Genomic DNA, 18,176 nt, shown 5'->3' with positions numbered 1-18,176 from the left:
TTGATGTAATTGGTTTAATAAATGTATATAAACTGGTCTAGCGAGTTAAGCTTTGCCACTCACTGAGGTGATGGCCCAACTCTGAGTTGTGAATAAAGCAATACCTAGTGTAACCCATTCGTGTGAGGATAAAATTTTTAACAAGAGGTGAGGGGGGTGTGTGTGGGGAATTTAAGAAACACTCCAGCAAATCAGTAGAGAATACACAATTATTCAAAAGCCTTGATTGCCTCCTGAGCTTCTGTATTAGCACAACCATTCTGCATTTCAGTATTGAGAATTTATTCTGACTTAACCCTGTGGAAAACCTTCAATGATTATTTGAACAAAAGTTTAAATATGAAGTTATGTTCTGCTTTTTCTCAGTGTTAAAAACATAAGTAGTGTTGAAAGTATTCTGGGTATCACAGTGACAGAACTGTCATCGAAACCTTTCATTTTGGTGTCTTGTTTCCATGTCTTTAAGATTGTGGTTGGGTGAAGTGCATTTGCATTTGATTTCCTCACCCCCATTAAACAGTCAGAATGTGTGCACATGTATGCTTGTATTTTGTATATAAATATGTATATATTTGGTGGTGCAGAGACACACAGACACAATTTAGGGTATAAACAAAATTGTGGTGCATTCTGTTGATGTGTGACCTTGAAATCTCAGTGATTACCTTTCTATCTTCAGCTGAGTATTCAGTGCTACCCACTATAGAATGACGTGTGACAGCTACTTGCTTAATTATCACTTTTGCAACTGCCTCTTGATCAATGTGTATAAAGCGTCTTAGTGATGTGTGTTTGCCGATCAACTTTTTAGCAAAGACACAAAAGGTAGTACAACTGAGGCCTGATGTTGGTGGGTTGAATGACTCAGATTAAATTTTGGTCTTTCAAAAACACAAAACCAAATATACTTTCCTCTTCCATATCAAGAGAGGACAATGCTAAGCACTATTCTGCACAGTCATTCCCAACAGATGTGAGCAAGTCTGGAAAGACTGGGCCGATGAAAGCACTCTTGAATTCTTTTGTCCAAATTCTAGCTGGGAATGAACAAGTATAGTCTGTACGCCATGCTCCTGAATACCTCTAGCTTTGTAAAAAAAAATCTGTGAAGAAATAAATTAATAAATTCCTTGAACGTGGATCTCTGCTGAAGACTGTACAGCCCAGCTCCAGAAGTATTACCTAGGGATCTCTACTGTATTGCAATACAAGCCAAACCTTAATATCTTCTCCTTGAAGACATGAAGGTGTTCTTTCTCTGCATGATTGTGCTCGCATGGTCAGCACCTTGTTGCTGGTGCCTTGCCCTACATGCAGGTGTGTGCGAAGACACATAGTGGAATCCTTCTAGCCTTGAGAAACCGCTGTAGGTGATATCCTGATTGACAGGAACAATTTGGCTAAACAGCTGCGGAAATAGAGGAAAATAAGTACATGTTCTCCATAAATATCTGAAGTACAGTAGGAGGAAAGCTTACAGTTACCTGAAATTTGCTTTTTTGTTCAATTGTCAGGATATCCTTATCAGGTAAGTAGATACAACTCTGTTACTTTTCAAGAAAAACTCATCAAAATATATTAGGAGCAGTTCTATAGCAGCAGGAGGAAGAGGGAGATGACTGGATCTTTCTGGTTGTCTTCATCTCTGACCACACCTGGGTGAGGAGGAATACATCTTACGCTGCTTTCCAAGTGACTTCTGGAACAGTGTTCTTTGCTCTCAAGTGCTAGCTTTTCCACTTTAAAACAATCTTTTTAACAAACCTATTGCAAAGGCAGATTTGGGAAATTTTTTGATCATTTGAGGCAACTGATGATTGAATAATATTATATAGTGTTCCAAAAAGTGAAGATTAATTTTACTTTTCATTCAGTAGGGTGATTTTTTTGTCTTTACAGTATGAGGCAATGTTGCTATATCTATATAGTTCCTGTGTAACTGAAAATGAAAGTGGTGATGAGACAGCTCATGACTAAGAGAGTGCATACCTAGCAGAAGATGGCTATGTCCTTCAGCTACGCTTGTTCTGCTCTGTTTTTCTCTTCCAAGAGAAAAGATGTGTCAAGATCTGTTCTGAGACCGTAGGGTCTCAGAAAGTGCACAATAATGTCTCTGCTTATGTACATTCACAATATTTACTATACCATTTTAGTAGGCTTAGCCACAGATTTAAACCCATTTCCCTTTTTCTGTTGTCACACAAATGTCTACTCCATGATACAAAACAAAGGTAAAGGCCTATTATAATGCATCTATTTTACATATAGCAGAATTGCTGTAGTATAAAGTAATGTTTTGAGTCTGGATATATGGGGGTTCCCCCCACACTGTTTATTTTGATGATTCCACTGTAGTTACTAGAATTGTACTGGGATCAAAGTTAAACCCACACTTACCACTGAGGGATTCCCGGTAATGCTGTTCTGTTTTTGAGAAGCTGAAGAAAACTTCCTCAGCACAGGCACCATGGGAGGTATGACCGGATAGCACCAAATGTAGCTTGGTGAGATGACAGGACTCACTTAAGTGGTGGGGCGTATTTTTTTCACTTAAATGTTGAATGTGAGCACACTGCTGCAATGGAATCAGGAATAACTACAGTCTTCTTTGGGCAAATGCTAGACATACAGTATTCTTTTTGGTATGAAATAAAACAGTTCAGAGCTCAGCTCCTTCCTTTCACTTTTATCAAGTCTTTGCCAGGTATCTCCCTCTAGTGCTCATAAAAAAAAAAACCCAAACAAACAAAAAAGAACAAAAAAATCCCACCCAAAACACAAAAACCCTACACAAAAGAGAAAGTGACTGCTCAGAGTGCAGTAGGCCTGTAGAGACTGGTTGGACAGTTTGTTTTCCCATTATGGCTGCAACTTCATGCACTGAAGTCTTGGTACCTTTGCTGAGAGGAAGCTTAGTTTATCTCCTACTACTCTGTACAAGTTCTGTGCTTTTTTTCTGTCTGAGCATGCAGTTTCCTCCTCATTCATCTAGAAAGTCTGTGAAAAACAAGTCCAGTTGGTTAGTGGTAGAACTTGGGAATGCTCAAAGTGACTCTGCATGCCGTGTGCTGAGCCCTCTCCCATCTGGACACTGCACATGCTCCAGGGGGCAGGAGGCTTGGCTCGCCTGTGTAGCAGCCTCCTGTTATCTCTACAGGGTGAAATTAAAGCTGCTTTATCTTGTCTAGCTGTGGTACCCTGACACTCTGGTCACTTTCAGGGTTCCAATTTCAATGGGAGTTTTCACTCAAACAGGCTTGAGGGACCTCTTGAGTCAGTCAATATGCAAATGTTAAGCCCATCTTCACTGGCTGTTACTGTTCTCCTATTGCTGGCTCAGTGTTTTCTTCTCTCGGAAGCAGATGTATGGTAACTATATATACAGCAGAAGGCCGGACACATATAATCAACGTGCCACGTGACTTATTAAACAGTCATAAAGAACAATACTGCTAGCTGGTCTGGAATGTGAAGCCAGTCTGTAAAAGACAGTTTGGCACATAACCAGCTCCAAAAGAGGTTATGACTGTTACTTAAGGTAACAAACAACAGAATAAAAAGAACGATTAGAGTAATAAAAGAGAGGGAATTTACATGCAAATAAAAGCAGCTGGAAATAAAGAGGCCAGTAATCGTAGTGTTCTGGTTTACCTCATGAGACAGTTTCTTCCTCTCCTTATTCCAGTCTTACCTGAGATAAAGTGATATGGCTTTGCATTCACACCTCCTTAAAGCTAGGGAGAAGGGCAGTGAAATTGTATTCCTTGCTGTGGTGCGTGGATGGAGCCGTTTTTTTTTATCCAAGTCTGTGGTAGCTAGGGAACAGTGCATTTAAAAACAAAAGTTGTAACAGCTATGAACAATTGGAAGGAAAGTGCAGTCATTGAAGTGGAGACCAACCCACTAAAAAATGTCAGGGGGGGTCTTTTTTGTATTTTTCTTCCAGTAGCTGCTGCTTTTCTCTTGCAGGGTTTTGTGGTTTGTGTTTTTTTTCTTTTTCTTTTTCTTCTTTTAATTAATTCTCTTCCCTGACTCACTTGAGCCCCAGGCTTCTCTCTGTCATTTTACTTTACTAGTACTGGTGAGGAAAGGTACGTGGGTGCATAATACACACCTATACACCTCCACACACCACGCCACATCAACCCCAGCTCCCCCCCATATTTACACACTAGTAGCTGTAGGGGCTGAGCCAGGCTTCCCTGGAGGGAGAAAGGAGAAAAATCCTCCCTCGCTGTAGCTACTAGTGTGCAGGCAGGACTTCTTACCACAAGTCTGGAGAACACTGATACTCAGCAACAACTTGCCAAGAACAGGCTTGCGTTAATGAAAACAAAGAAACCAGCATTTCACTTCCAAATGGATTTCCATGGAGACAGCTAGATAGTAATAGTGTTTGGACTTTTTTATTCAATAAAAGTTTGAGTTATAAATATTCTCCATTTGTTTCCTATTTACAGTTGTAAAATATTTTAGGATAGCCTACCCGTCACCTGTCATTCAATGTCTATATAAATGCCAAGAAAACATCATTGTGAAATAAAAACGTCTTATTTTCAGGCCACAAACCCAATTTCCACACTCTCACAAAATAAAATCAAAGGGACCAAAAAGAGGAGAGAAGGAACCGGGGGGGTGGTGGATGAGAGGAATACAGTACAGCAGGCAACAATGCAGTATTTGCTACACAGTAGCAAAAGAAATGGATAAAAAATTTAGTCTGCTATGATGACAAGCTTTTCAGGACATTTGTTATAGCCCAGCGTTGTCCAGTGCATTTCTGAAGGACGAGTTGAAATCCAAATTCATTTTCATTGTTTTCCTGCAATTCCAGGCAACGCTTGGATTTTCGGTTCTGGATTGGACCTCCCTTTAAAGATGGGGAAAAACAAGAAGTGTTTCGATTAAACATTGTGAACTTGTTGCATTGCTACTGTGTGATAATATCGATCCAAGAAGATTCCATTTCCATCTACTAAAGTCCACTGCTACTGTGAAAAATATTTGTTACAGACAAGCTAAGCACTAGATTGGCTTTGGAGTGAAGGTTCTTTTTGTCACAGGCTGGTTTAATCTCTGATGCAGTTTAGACTAGCCTGAATTGCCTGGTTACCATTTCAGCAAATGGGGTTTCTAGAATCGAGCTGTGTTTCTGGCCATGCTTTCTAACCAAAGCTTTCCTGTTTCCTTCAGTTACCTAGCTTAGTGGCTCTGCTGCACCTCTGAAACATCAAAAAATGGCAAAAGAGGATCACTGCCTTGGCCAGGTGTGTTCTGTATGTAGAATAAAATGCAAAAAATTGTTTATTCTTTGAATTATGAAATGAACTTTTAGAATCTTATGTTGCTAATTGACTGTCTCTTCAATTCTGTGCTTAATACTGCCATATCAAAGCCCAGCAGTGGTACTCAACAGGTACTTCACTGTTGAGTTGCAGCAAATCTTAAATCACTGGGGCGGCTATCACACAGTTTACTATAGACCTAAATTACAATTAAATCATCATGTAGGTGACTTAAATTACATTTTTTTTCTTTAATTTTGGTTTCAGTTGGTTCTTTCACTCTGTCTCCTGTCTAATAAAGATAATAGATAACTTGTACACGTTAGTGTTTGGGAAGTTTCTTCCAAGATATAGAGAGTAGAGTAATTCTCACTGAAGTCTCTCTCGAGAGTATCTTGGACTTGTGTAGTAGAGAATCACTGGCTTAATATACAAATCAAAGAACGGAGTGTAAGTCAGTGCAGATTAGTAGAGCTGAAGTATGGAAAGAGCAGCCACATTTAAACTACTTTTTTGTACAATGGGGAAAAAATAGTTGCTATAAAAAAAACAACAGAAAAACCAGCCCCACAGAAAAATCCTACGTCACCAGTTTTGTTCGTCTCTTATATCTTGCATTAGAAAGTCATAACTGTGATAGATTACAAGGATATTGGCATAAATCCCACAAAAATGCTGTTTGCTTTTTCAGAGAAGACTGCTCCTCAGGCAAGCATAGCTTGTGCCATTTAGTACAGGTTCTGCTTCGTTCAGACAGGTGACTGGGGGGTCTCCTGTCCTACCACTAGAACTTAGAAGGCACTGCTCAGAGAAACTACTTTCTAAAATCATTTTGGGACTAATGAAATGCAGAATTAGGTATGAAAGCTCTAAATATGGCTTTGCATAAGAGAGAGACCATTTTAGAATAATCCACAAAAATCAAAACATGAGGCTCCCATAAACCCTCCTTGGTAGGCCTACATGCGGTATAGCTATAATTTTCACTGATTCCTTTATTAGACAGACAGGCATATAGTAGGCATTTTAATATAACTTCATAATGAAATACTGAGCAAACTGTATTTTCCCACTGCTGTATAACTATTATTGACATTCATATTAATAAAGGTGGTTAAATTTGCGTGTCTGGTGGGAACACAAAGTCTATGCTAACTATAAGCAATAAAACTGCTTGACATACAAGAAATGTGAAGAAACTAGGATGGAAAATTAGTCAAAGCTTTATTGTATGCTATTTGTTTCCTTATCCTAAACACACCCTGACCCCTCTCCCCCACCCCAACCCCAGTCACTTTGGCCTTCTGAAGCTCATTGTGGTGAGACTTTTTTTCCCCCCCAAAAAAAATTAAATGAGCTTTGAATTGGGTCCTTCAGATATAAAACTCTAAGGTAACGGATATTTTCTCACTGCCAAAAGAAACAGTTGTGTTGTTTTTTTTTTCTTTTAGCAAAAACATACAGTTTCTGTTCTTGATGAAAACTGTTGATTGTGGTTTCTGTCTGCATAGACTCAGTGTTGAATGGCACCCAGGGTCAGCTCCCTGGGATTGGATTGGGAATTGGGGATTACAGTTTAACACAAGTATTTCTGCCTAAACCCAAAATGGAGATCAACTTCCTTGTGCGTCCAACTGATGCTGGAGGTGCCTGTTTCTGTCATTTATGTTAACTAGGTCTGTATCTTTCATTTCTCAGTTAGTCCTTGTCTCAGTTTTGGTGTCTAAGACATCCTCAGTTCAGATCTTGCACTAAAGAAGCAGGAAAAAGAAGTCCCACTTTCTGTCTTGTCAGAAAACTAATCAGTTATGGGAGACTAGTTCAGCTCCATTACTTGCCTGATTTTTGGAGCTGGGATCTGAATCTGGGTATGGTACTTTTAGACCTCTCCTATCATTTCTAACTTATTAGCATAAGCGCAGGAACAGAATCAATTCTCTCCGTTTTATGTCAAGCGTGAGAGCTAAAACATAAATGTTTCCCTGGTTCAACTCTTGGCTCCTCTCTGCCCAAATTCTGTGAAATGAACTCTGTGGTGTCCATCTTGAGAACAGTTTTTATGCTCATGAAGAAGGATAAGCTAGGATGCTCAGGTCTAGCTGGCTTCAGCAGCTGGGCTGGGACAGACAGTTTGTTGGCTGCACTTTGTGAATCCCATTCTTAGGTGCCTATTTTTTCTCCCCAGGGACTGTGTATGGGGCCTAGTCACCTAATCCAGAGCTCTGTTAGGTAGAGGAAGCCACAGCACTAAGGCTTAAATACCGCCATGCTGTATTCTGCCTAACTCCCATTTGTTTAAACGGCCAAGGGTTTCATTCACTCGAATGAGCCTAAATGCCTTCTATTCCCATTGAGGATATCAGGGTAGAGAAAGGAGGATGTTCACAGTGGAGGCAACGTTTTTCCTCTGTTCTAAATCATGTAAAGCACACATAGGTGTTACAGTAAATATTAATACATTTTAATACAGCTACATAAACAAAGTGTAAACTACTCCTAAGCAAAAGCAAAACAAGCAAGCAACCAAAAAAACCACATAAAAAGCCTACACCCCCCCCCTTTTCCTGATGTGCCCTCATGTGAAATCCGGCTTCAGTTTAACAGAAACAAGTGACTCAGGAGAGAAAAAGCTGAGGAAGCCCTTTTTGATGTGCTGCAAAGCTCTCTGCAGTGGCTACTCACAATCACCCTGCTGAGTACATTGCAGCGCGCTGTATGGAACACAAAAGAGACACCAAAGTTAAGTAGTGGCTAATATGTGTGAATTGAGAGTTGCAGAGACCAAGGGATGCTTTTAGCAGGATTTTTTTTAACCACAAAAAAGAAGCATACAGGCTGAAGTTCTGTTAGACGCAGAACAGCTCAGCTCCTAAGAGATGTGAGGTCTGTACAGAACCATGGTTTCATCCCTCGGAGATGATGCAGTCTGCACAGCTTTTGTTCCTTTCAGTAAGCATATAGATGAAAGAATTGCTCTGAATTGCAGTCAGAAGGTTTTCTATATTGCTTACTTAATTGTGTTCATTTTTTCCCCCTTCGTATGCCTAATGCAAGCCTGCGACAGTGGTATTGGGCTATTATCTCTATGGTGATGGCAGTGCACCCACTTTAAGTCGCAAAGCCTGAACTAGTGATCTGTTTGATCATTAAAGCCCACTAACTGAGTAACGCCATTGAAAGAAGCGAGCAAGCAGGATGGACGTGCTGAAAGTTAACACTACATTTTGCTGCTCTGGCTGGCTTGGCCTCCAAATTACTGTATTACTGAATGGTTCCTGCAGTCTGTCATCATCATTAGCATTTGGAACCCTAAAGACGAATGCAGACAAAGATGTCCTTTTAGTTAATTCACTTTTCATAATCATTTAGTAAAACTTGTATAAAACTCTGACAGTCATGTTTACCGCTCACTCAGCAATATGGTTTATTGTAATACTGCACTTTAGGCTAAATGAAAGGCAAGTTGCCTGTCTGGTTCCCTTTCCCTATCCTAGGTAAGACCTCTACTTTCCAATTTAAAAGCAAAAAAAATGATAGCTGAGGGTAAAGTCTTTAAGCATGATACATAAAATATAAATATCCAGGTCAACTATTTTATAAAAATAGACTGAACATGACAGCACTAACATGTTTGACTGAAAACTTGATGGGTTTTGCATTGCAAATTGAAGCAATTCCTGTGAGAAGCAGAAATGCTCTCTACTCCTGCTGGTAGCTCTGGACACATATCAAACCGATTTAGTGCTTCATAAGCATCCTTTTAATGTAAACACCATCTCAAGTCACGCATCCTGCTATGACCAGTTGCTGTTGGAATGTGCCATAACACACACAACGGAAAGCAATACTTTTGTCTTCCTTTAGCATTATTGTACTTTCTGCATACGTGCCGTACATAAGAGGTTTCCTTTCAAGTCTTTCACTAAAGCAGAATTTATCCAATAATATGGCATCTAAGAATACTATTTAATGTGCCTACAAACTATTGCACTACACGGACGGTCCAACATGCTTGGTAGGCAATCCCACGTGAGTCTGTAGCACGTAAAAAACAACTTGCTTTTAGAAAGAGCAGCAATTTCCAAGTATATACTTACATATTCTAGGTTAAAGCTGGAGTGCTAATATCCTGTGCAAAGTCTTTGCTGAACTGTTCTATGGTTTTTATTCTGGTTTATTGTGTGCTGGTCGACTCACAGTTCCCAACTTGCCCGCCCTTCCCTTTCTTCTGTGGGATGGGTCCTCTCTCCTGTCCTTGCAGAACAAGGCTTAGTTGAAAGCTGTCATAAAGTTTCTCTAACGCCTAGCAGGCCTCCTATCCAGAGGGCTACAAATGGGACAAAGCATTGGTACAGCTTTCTTCACAAATACCAGAGATGGTAAATATTATTTTTTTGTAAAGAAACATGTACAGTGTGCACTTACCATGTAACGTGGAACTCCTGCCCCTGCTACTGCAGAACTGAGGTTATATACCCTGTTGTGCTCCCTCAGATAAACAAAGCATGTTCTGACGTCATGACAAAAGACAGAGCAAGATGTTTCTGTAAACATATACCTAGGCATAAACTTTTTAACAGCTCATGGGTTTTCTTGCCAAAAATCTCACATTATGGTTACTTATCTTTTGTGCTGAATGATAGGCCTTTTAATCAGATCACATTTTACTGGTCGCAGTGTAAAATCTTCTATTTCTGGCTGTATTTAACAGAAATTTACCATTATATTTACTCTCGAATTTTCTTCAGTAAGAACCAAGTAATTTTCGGTCTTTTGTTACTCTGAAGTGAGATTGCCAAGGTTGTGTTTTGATATATGAATAAAAAAGCGCTAGGCAGGAAAACAAGAAAGATGCTACTTCACATAGTTTAGGTATTTTAAAGGAAGGATTCCAATGTGGATATGTGGCATCATTAAAGCTGAATAAAGAAATAATTTACAACATCTGACATGGTCAATTTAGTCACTGTTTGTACTTGACACATCTGCTAGCTGTGATCCATGACATCCCAGTCATTTAGGTAGCTGTGATGGGTTCTGTGAGCTGCAAGTTGTTGTATTGGGTTTCCAAATTTCCCAGAAAAAGCAGTGTAGAAAGGGAAAATGCGGAAGTGCAGTTGCTGCTTTAGACTGAACTAGGACTGCATAAGCTAGTAAAAGCTCTTGGGCATGAAACTTAAGACAGGTCTTGATCACTTGTAAAAGTGAGGGATATTAAATGAATGCTGCAGGTTGTCAGCATTACTGAAAACCAGACTGACAGCTCTTTTTAACTTTAAAGAGTACACTTTTGTTACAGAGTTTAAACCTACTTTTTGCTCATCACATTAAAGCTCATGTCATTCTACCTAAAAGAGAAAAAAAAAAGTGGTCTTACCAGCTTGGCTAACCATGGCTATTACAGAAAAAGGTCTTACAAGGTGAGTAAGTGTATCCAGTCCTATATCACATATGCTATATAGATTGTTGCATTCACTAGTTTACAATTTTCTATTTGTACCTCAGTCAGTGACCTCAAATATTTACGTTTGCTCTACCTTTGAGCCAGAAACTCTAATCTTCACTATTGCTTTGATACATTTGAATGCAAGAATCATGTTGAGATGTATATAACACAGATAACCTCCACTCCAAACAGAATGCGTGATCTTCTCATTCATTTCTGCAGAATACTGGGGTAAATTTTCAGTGACTATTAGTACACCAAATTTAGCCCTAAAAAAATATTACTCAATTTTTACAAATCATTCTTTTACATTTTACAAAACCTTCTATGTGGTCACTTTGGTATGGATGTTGCTGCAGTGAGAAAGTCTTCATAGGAGAAAGTGAATAATTTATCCCATACTGTAATTCATGTATTTTCAGTATTGCCTATTGCTTGGAAACACTGGATGATGTTACTGAGTTTACAATTTCTTCTTTATAGTTGTATAAAGGATATAGGTACATATAATGGTATACATAGGTAATTGATTAATTCCTTCTCAAATCTAAAGCAGTATGACAGATTTTCCAATTCTTTAGTGAACAGATGCTTTGTAAGTGAAGCAACCTCTATAACATACTCTTTGTTGTTTGAATCTTTAAAAAAATAATTTTAACTATTTGAATTGAAATATTCCTCAGTGAAGTATATTGTTAGCTGCTGTTCTTCTCCAAAGACACTTGGTTTTCTAATAAACTTACTATGACTACTGTGAAAATAAAGTACATTTAACTGCTAACCTGTGTATGAAATATTACATACAGCAGTGTTATATATTAAAAAGGTGTTGTCTCTCAGCTATTTAAATCACTAATTACAGTTAGATAGGGAAATGAGAATCTTTAGCACACATGTTTAAAATGTGAATTTATTTTTCAAACACTAACCAAAACTAATTGCTGTGTGCAATGTAAACTTAAGTGGACTTATAATAGGGATCAGCCAAACCATTTCTTACAGAATAATTTTTTTGTTGCTCCTCCTCCTGCACTCGGGTTCTGTTGTCAGGTAGCTATCCAAGACTGGTCTTACATCCACTCGCTGGTACCCAATGAGCAAATACTACGAAACATCTGCTGACAATGGAATTAGACGCATCATTCAGCAGTTACAACGATTTAATGTCTACACCACACTTTGTCTCCTTCTGCTACCGAGACTTCTGAGTGTTCAGATTTCACGTAATCATAAATGCTAAATTTTCACATTGCTGTAACAAATTTTTAACGCTGCAGCTGTGACATGTCAAGTGATGCAGCCTTATCTGTATATCCAATCTAGGTTTTAGTAACTAGTGGATTGTGCAATCTTTTTCTGTTTTGTTTAATCTAGATTGGCTACACAAACACAGAGCAGTCTAGGTTATGAGCACAGCCCTCTAAATGTATAATAGCTAAATCTTCAGGATGTGGAAATACACAACACTGTTAATTACAGTATTTAAATAAAAGCAATTAAACCTGGCAAAAAGAAATGCAGTGTCATACAGAGAATTTAAGTAGAATAGAAAACAAATTACAGAGAAACAGCATAAAAATCAGAAATGGAATGTACAGATTTATACCTATCAGTAATATTGTCCACATATATATAAAATTTTATCATAGATTTAAAACAGATTACAAAGGCCCATTGTTAATAGCAAGATTAAGAAAATAGTAATGTGCAAAGAAATAAATTCAAACCTTCACTGAAATATAAAGAAGCTCTTTAGGGTATGATAGCTGAAAACACATTTTACTACAGAAAATGGTGATAAAACTAAGAAAATTGAAGCAAGCTTTGGAAAAGAACACAATAGCCAGACTAGAAAGTTTATTAGGGATTTTTCAGAAAGTAAACACAAATCATTACTGTATCAGGAGTGGCCAGGAAATCTTTCCGACACATTACAAAAACACCTGCAGAAACAAATATTCTAGGTCTAGAATATGATTTTTAAAATTAATTATTGAACACTGTTTCCCAGGGGGTGGGGGGAGTAAGAAGTAGTTCAAAAAGGGAATCTTTTATCCATGCATAGCCCTGATCATTACAGCTAAATGCAGAATTTACAGCTGAACATATTGTTTGGTTTTGTTTTGGCAACAAAACCAGATGATGATGTTGAACTTCTGATAGCTAGTATTACCTCATAAGACCTTTGTAGAAAAGGAAAAACTAGCTTTATGCTATGCAGTTGATAATGATGTGCATGGCTTTTCTCAATACATCTGCTGTCCTGAATAACAAGTTACCAGGACAATTCATTTAGAAATAAACTGCATGTCTTTTTGAGACCTGACAGTCATGAAAGAGTAAGATGCAGAAACGCATGCTGGTGAGAGATGATTCACAGGTTGACATTTTCTGATTATTTTTTTTTCTCCCTGTTAAAGGGGATGCTGTTTGTATGTGTGTCTCCTGCATCCTCCTTTTGCTATATACTGCCTACTATCCTACTTGGTAGCATTCACAAAACTGTAAATGCAGAACCTGCTACATCATTGACTAGTCTCTGCCTAGTTACTACACTAACTTCGATACTCTAAAGTTCTGAATTAGAATACACTATGTAAGCTAGCAACAACTGCTACATTTTATACCTTCTTCTACTAGGCAGGTATGTTAGATACAAAGAATTCCTGTGTTTCTAAACATCTCTGGAGTCTTAAGTGAGACCTAGCCTATAGAAAAGAATCCAAAGATAATGCTCTGCAAAAATGTTTTCTGTGAGGTAATTTTGCTGTAACCAATAAATAGAATTTTTTTTCTCATGAAATCTTTCTTTTCATGGATTGTGCCATACAGTAGCTGCCTATGTAGAGAAACAATACTATGATACAACTAGGAAAAATGGGAGTGCTGGATACATTTGCTTTATTTGCATGTTTTACAAATACATTTTCTGAAAAGCTTAGAAAAGTTACCTTTTTCTATTTCATTCTGAGATTACCTATAAATGACTTCTGCAAACAAGTCAGGCTTGATTTATCTGCCTTGATTTAGGCTTGCTTCAAGATGTCTAAAGTAGAAGACAGAGAAAGGCAACAAAGTTGCTTTAAAGTGTGATGGAATATTCAGATGGTGGGCAATTACAAAATACACTAAAATGAAATAAAAATAGGACTTTCCTTAGGATGTAAATGAAAATGAGTGGGATCTGACTTCAGTGATCAAAAGTATGCATACCTATGAGAAACTGGTAAATAAGCTTTCTAAAGAAAAAAGGGAATGTTAGTAAGAGTTAGAAAATTGCAACTACCGTGATTTATGTGGGTATAGGAAACCTGTTGAATTCATTGTCACAGGCATCAATGTTCAACGAGTGACTAGATGTTTTTAATACGGTGGGTTAATTTTAAGAGTGCTGGTAACACAACTTTTTATAGGCATGCTGAGATGATCAGGCAGACAAATCAAATCTCAGTCTTCATGAAGAGAGCACATTAGGGGTCAAGAAACCAATCATCCTCCTGGTGTTACAGCGAACTGCTGGCTCGGAATAGAGCTTATTTCTGTGAAACAGCAAGCACTGACACATGTCACAGCATGCACCTGAAGATCACGCCTAAGAGCACCTTACTGCCTTATTCTTTCTCTTTTTCTCCTTATGGATGAAAATACTGTTCTAACATAGCATACCTAGAAGGCTAATGTAAAGAAGAAAAGTTCATATTATTATTACCAACCTTGGCATAGGGGGATACCTAGTTATTCATCTTCAGTCAGACAAAAAAGAAACTCCTATCAGTACAATTAGAAACCCAAGATTTTTAGATTTTCCCGAGGAAAGAGGAGATGTTTTCCCTAGACATCTTAACAGATTCCCACAGATTTATGTTTTAGATGAGAGAAAAATAAGCATTCCTGTTTCTTTGTGAGATGTAACACTTACTAAAATGCAACTCATTTGGAAAACAAAAATACTAAATGACAGTTTTTTCTTTTTTGCTTTTGTGTTTGTGGTGTATTCAATTAGTCTAGGATTCTAATCTGAGTGCTCAATATGAGGGCTTCCTAACTCATTTGAACCCAGAAACGGAACTGTATGCATTGTCATTATATGCTTATGATTAAACCAATCTCTAGAGACCAGGAAATAAATTGAGTGCCAACTGCAGAAAATTAAGAAATTAACTTGCACTAGTATTTCAATCTATCTGCACATTCTAACACAGGAGTTTAGGTTGGGCTCTTTGGGACTTTGGTCACAGTATCCAGTTATAGAAAAGGGCTTCTTCCCTAGTAACCACACAAACCTGTTAGCTGATCATAATTGATTCTGGGAAAGGAATGTCCTTGCAGCTGCAGCACAAACCTTGCAGTTTACTCAGACAATAATGGAAATGATCTATTTTTTGTCTGTTATACTGGGTATCATCACTGTCAGGTTCAGGTTATCAGACTTGATGGCCTGCTATATATTAATAATAAACTCTTTTTTTCTTGTCATATATATCATTATTGCCTCCTGATTTAATTGCCTTCCAAGTGAACATTTTTCTCAAGTATTTGCCTCTTGGACTGTAGGGTGTTACTTGATAGCCGGACCTAGCTTACACACATATTGTTCTTGTCTCCATGGGAATTAAAGATGCAACTTCTACTGATTTGATCAGCACAGAGTTTTGTTTTTGTCTGGGAAGTTGGAAATAATAACAGATGCATGCTAAAGGTAAAAATACTTCCATCCACCTCACAGCTGAGGAATGCAGAACCCAACAAGTGATTGATCCAGTAATGGAAAGGAGGGACCAAGAACAGAGCTCAGATCTCCTGAAACACAGCCACTTCATTTGGTAACTGCTGGTTATCAGTCAAGTTGTAGAAAACATTGTGGATTTGGCCATTCTTTTGCATATCTGTCATTATAATGCCATGCAACAGCTTGTCAGCAGCAGCTGTCATCTGCGATTTTTGGATGGAGCCTATGTGGACATCTGAAATTAGGAAAATCAGGTGGAACTTGAACAAATAATTTCCTTGTAAATAAATGTGGCATTTAAAATTATATGCTAAAATATGCAAATATGGTATCTGTTTTGAAGGAAAAACATGGGTATGTGTTAACTTCCTCCTAAATTAATTCAGCACAAGTGTCTTTGGAGCTTAAATGTAGGCCTCAGGAGAGTAAATACTGCATAATGTGATATGCTGGAAAAGACTTGAAATGCACCCATTTAAAGCTCATTTTACTGCTGTATTCACACACAAAATTTCTAGCTGGCAAGTTCTGCACCTAATTTGCAAAGACTACAACTTGCTACTATAAAATTACTCCCAATAAAAGACTAAATTTATTAAAGGGAATTTTGGTTACCACTAACTACAGCAATAACTGCAAGCAATTTTAACATTGGTTGTTAAAACACAGTATTATAAAGTAATATTTGTATTCAGTATTTTTTCTGCATGTGTTTTGCATATACATTTTCATATTTAAATTGAAGTCAAATATTCAAAATAGAGAAGGATTGAATGCTTTCAGATTTTTGTACTTTCTATATAATTCCATTCTGCATAAATGGGACTAAAGAGTTTGTAGGATTAAAGTAAGGCACAGTTCAAGAAGCCTGAAAAACAAATACTCTAATACATCTGGTTTAAATAGTGTTTAATGTGACAAAAATATTGGTTAAGTTGCACATGAATTAGGGACAAGTTAGACTTCTCCATCTTAGTGCCCCTTCTCTGTCACACAACAGCCCACATAACGTCATCACTACGGCAGCCCCAAGGACAGCAGCCTTACTAAGCATGCGGATGGTGACTGTCATGCATGTGTGCTGCTGACCTGATGCTTCCTGCCAGCGTTCGGTTACATGGGGAGCAGGCAGCTACTGCCTGTACACTGCATGTGCACCTGCCTCTTGTCAGAATGAGCTCACAGGCTGCAAGCAGGATTAATTGTTCAGTACTCAATAAAGGGCACTCAGTGGCAGCTGAGGTTAGTTTTTGCTTTCCTAATGGTTCATGGATGCCGGAGTAGCTTCCTTGATACCATGTATACGTTAATATTTTCAGTAAAATTCTGACTATTCTACTACCATGTAATTCTTGTCTCTATCCTTTCTGCCTTGTGTAATCTCTGGTGATCACTATAAGGTTTAATTTTGTTCTGATTAAATGAAAAAGGGGTGAGACAGACTGGACTAAATGAACTGTCAAAACATCTAGGAGATTTTTCAGCATAAAAGTATTCCCAAAATAAGCATTTCCCTAAGAGAAGACTTGACAAACATCCTGAACAATAAAATTCTTGAAGACTACCCAGTTGACGGGATTCTTTTCAGGGCTAATCTACATAATTTGACATAGTTACAGTTATAAGCTCTTGAAAAAGCCTTGGAAGGTAGTATGTCACTGAAGCCTACATTCTATTGGGTCTCATTGCATTTGGCAGCTGTACAAAACTGTGAAGCATGGAAATTTGCTCAGATAGATTGTGATGACACAAAACACGTACCACAAGCTTTGAATGCTCAATGCAAGCTTGTCCTGTGCAGAAAGATACCACAGCCTCCTGACCCCGCTGTCCAGTCAGCCACATGATGTGCAATGAAAACAGTTTGAGATACGGGTGGTGGTTCCCTCCATATAAATGCCCATTAAACCACTACTTCGTCCACAAGGTAGCAGTGGACATCTGAGTGTCTGACTCCAGCTGCCTACAACTGAATGTAGCCAAGTAACTTAAAATTCTAAAACTAAAGTAAAAGATACATCTTAAAGAAAGAATTCCACTTTCATAGATATATAAAAAATCAAGTTTGATATACAGACACACACTCTCTTCTAATCAAAGATGCAAATTAAGAATTAAATAATTCTGTAATAGATCTATAGAAGTAAGACTGCTAGCTGAGGATGACCCCTATTTTCTACTTTTGTCATAAGGATTTCTCTCATCATTACATTTCAGCAATGCAAGGGAGGAGGAAAAGAGAGAACCCTTTTTCCAAAAAGCTGTACAGTCTTCTATCAAGCAGACTGAAGTCTATGTCCCACCACAGACTATCATGGTGCCTCCCAGAATATAGTGTGATTTGCAGAAAAATGTGAAGATTTCCTCATTTAAAGTTGAAGATACATGTCTGAAATGCAGAGCAAATACTGGTTTGTGTGCTGGTCAGGGAAATCTAGTTCAATTGGTTAATCCTGCTCTTCTTGTTAAGTGTTGTTCCCATTCCCTTTCTGAGACAATTCTGTACTTGCACTGCTATATTGTTAATTATCTGTATCATCAGCCATTTTTGTTCAATGGCTAGAGAATCCAGAGAAGTCAAAGCATACTTACAGCCAAAGGAAGGTGCCAGAAAAAGCTATAGCCAGCATCTATATTATAATTAATATTTCACAAACTTCAAGACTACATACACAGCAATACTTACAGTCCTGCTTATTTTCAGTAGTTCTGCTCA

The 18,176-nt window shown here is 38.0% G+C and overlaps 1 protein-coding gene across 12 annotated transcripts in view; it reads right to left on the bottom strand.

Annotated features, from left to right (window-relative positions):
• Positions 1 to 18,176, bottom strand: part of GALNT18 (polypeptide N-acetylgalactosaminyltransferase 18) — a 321,219-nt gene that overhangs the window by 73,166 nt on the left and 229,877 nt on the right. For 4 of the 12 annotated variants that reach the window (XM_075427469.1, XM_075427468.1, XM_075427479.1 and 1 more), the window contains one exon: positions 4,401 to 4,870. The exons of 6 other annotated variants lie outside the window; for them this stretch is intronic. In XM_075427469.1, coding sequence (XP_075283584.1) covers positions 4,724 to 4,870 — 147 coding nt within the window. In that variant the 3' untranslated portion in view covers positions 4,401 to 4,723. Of the gene's footprint in view, positions 1 to 4,400; positions 4,871 to 10,609; positions 10,634 to 12,359 lie in introns of those variants that run through there. 2 more of the 12 variants (XM_075427476.1, XM_075427478.1) reach the window with 2 other exon arrangements.

Source organism: Opisthocomus hoazin, chromosome 7 (genome assembly GCF_030867145.1).
Source record: "Opisthocomus hoazin isolate bOpiHoa1 chromosome 7, bOpiHoa1.hap1, whole genome shotgun sequence".
NCBI lineage: Eukaryota > Metazoa > Chordata > Aves > Opisthocomiformes > Opisthocomidae > Opisthocomus > Opisthocomus hoazin.
This window is presented reverse-complemented; position numbering and strand designations above follow the sequence as displayed.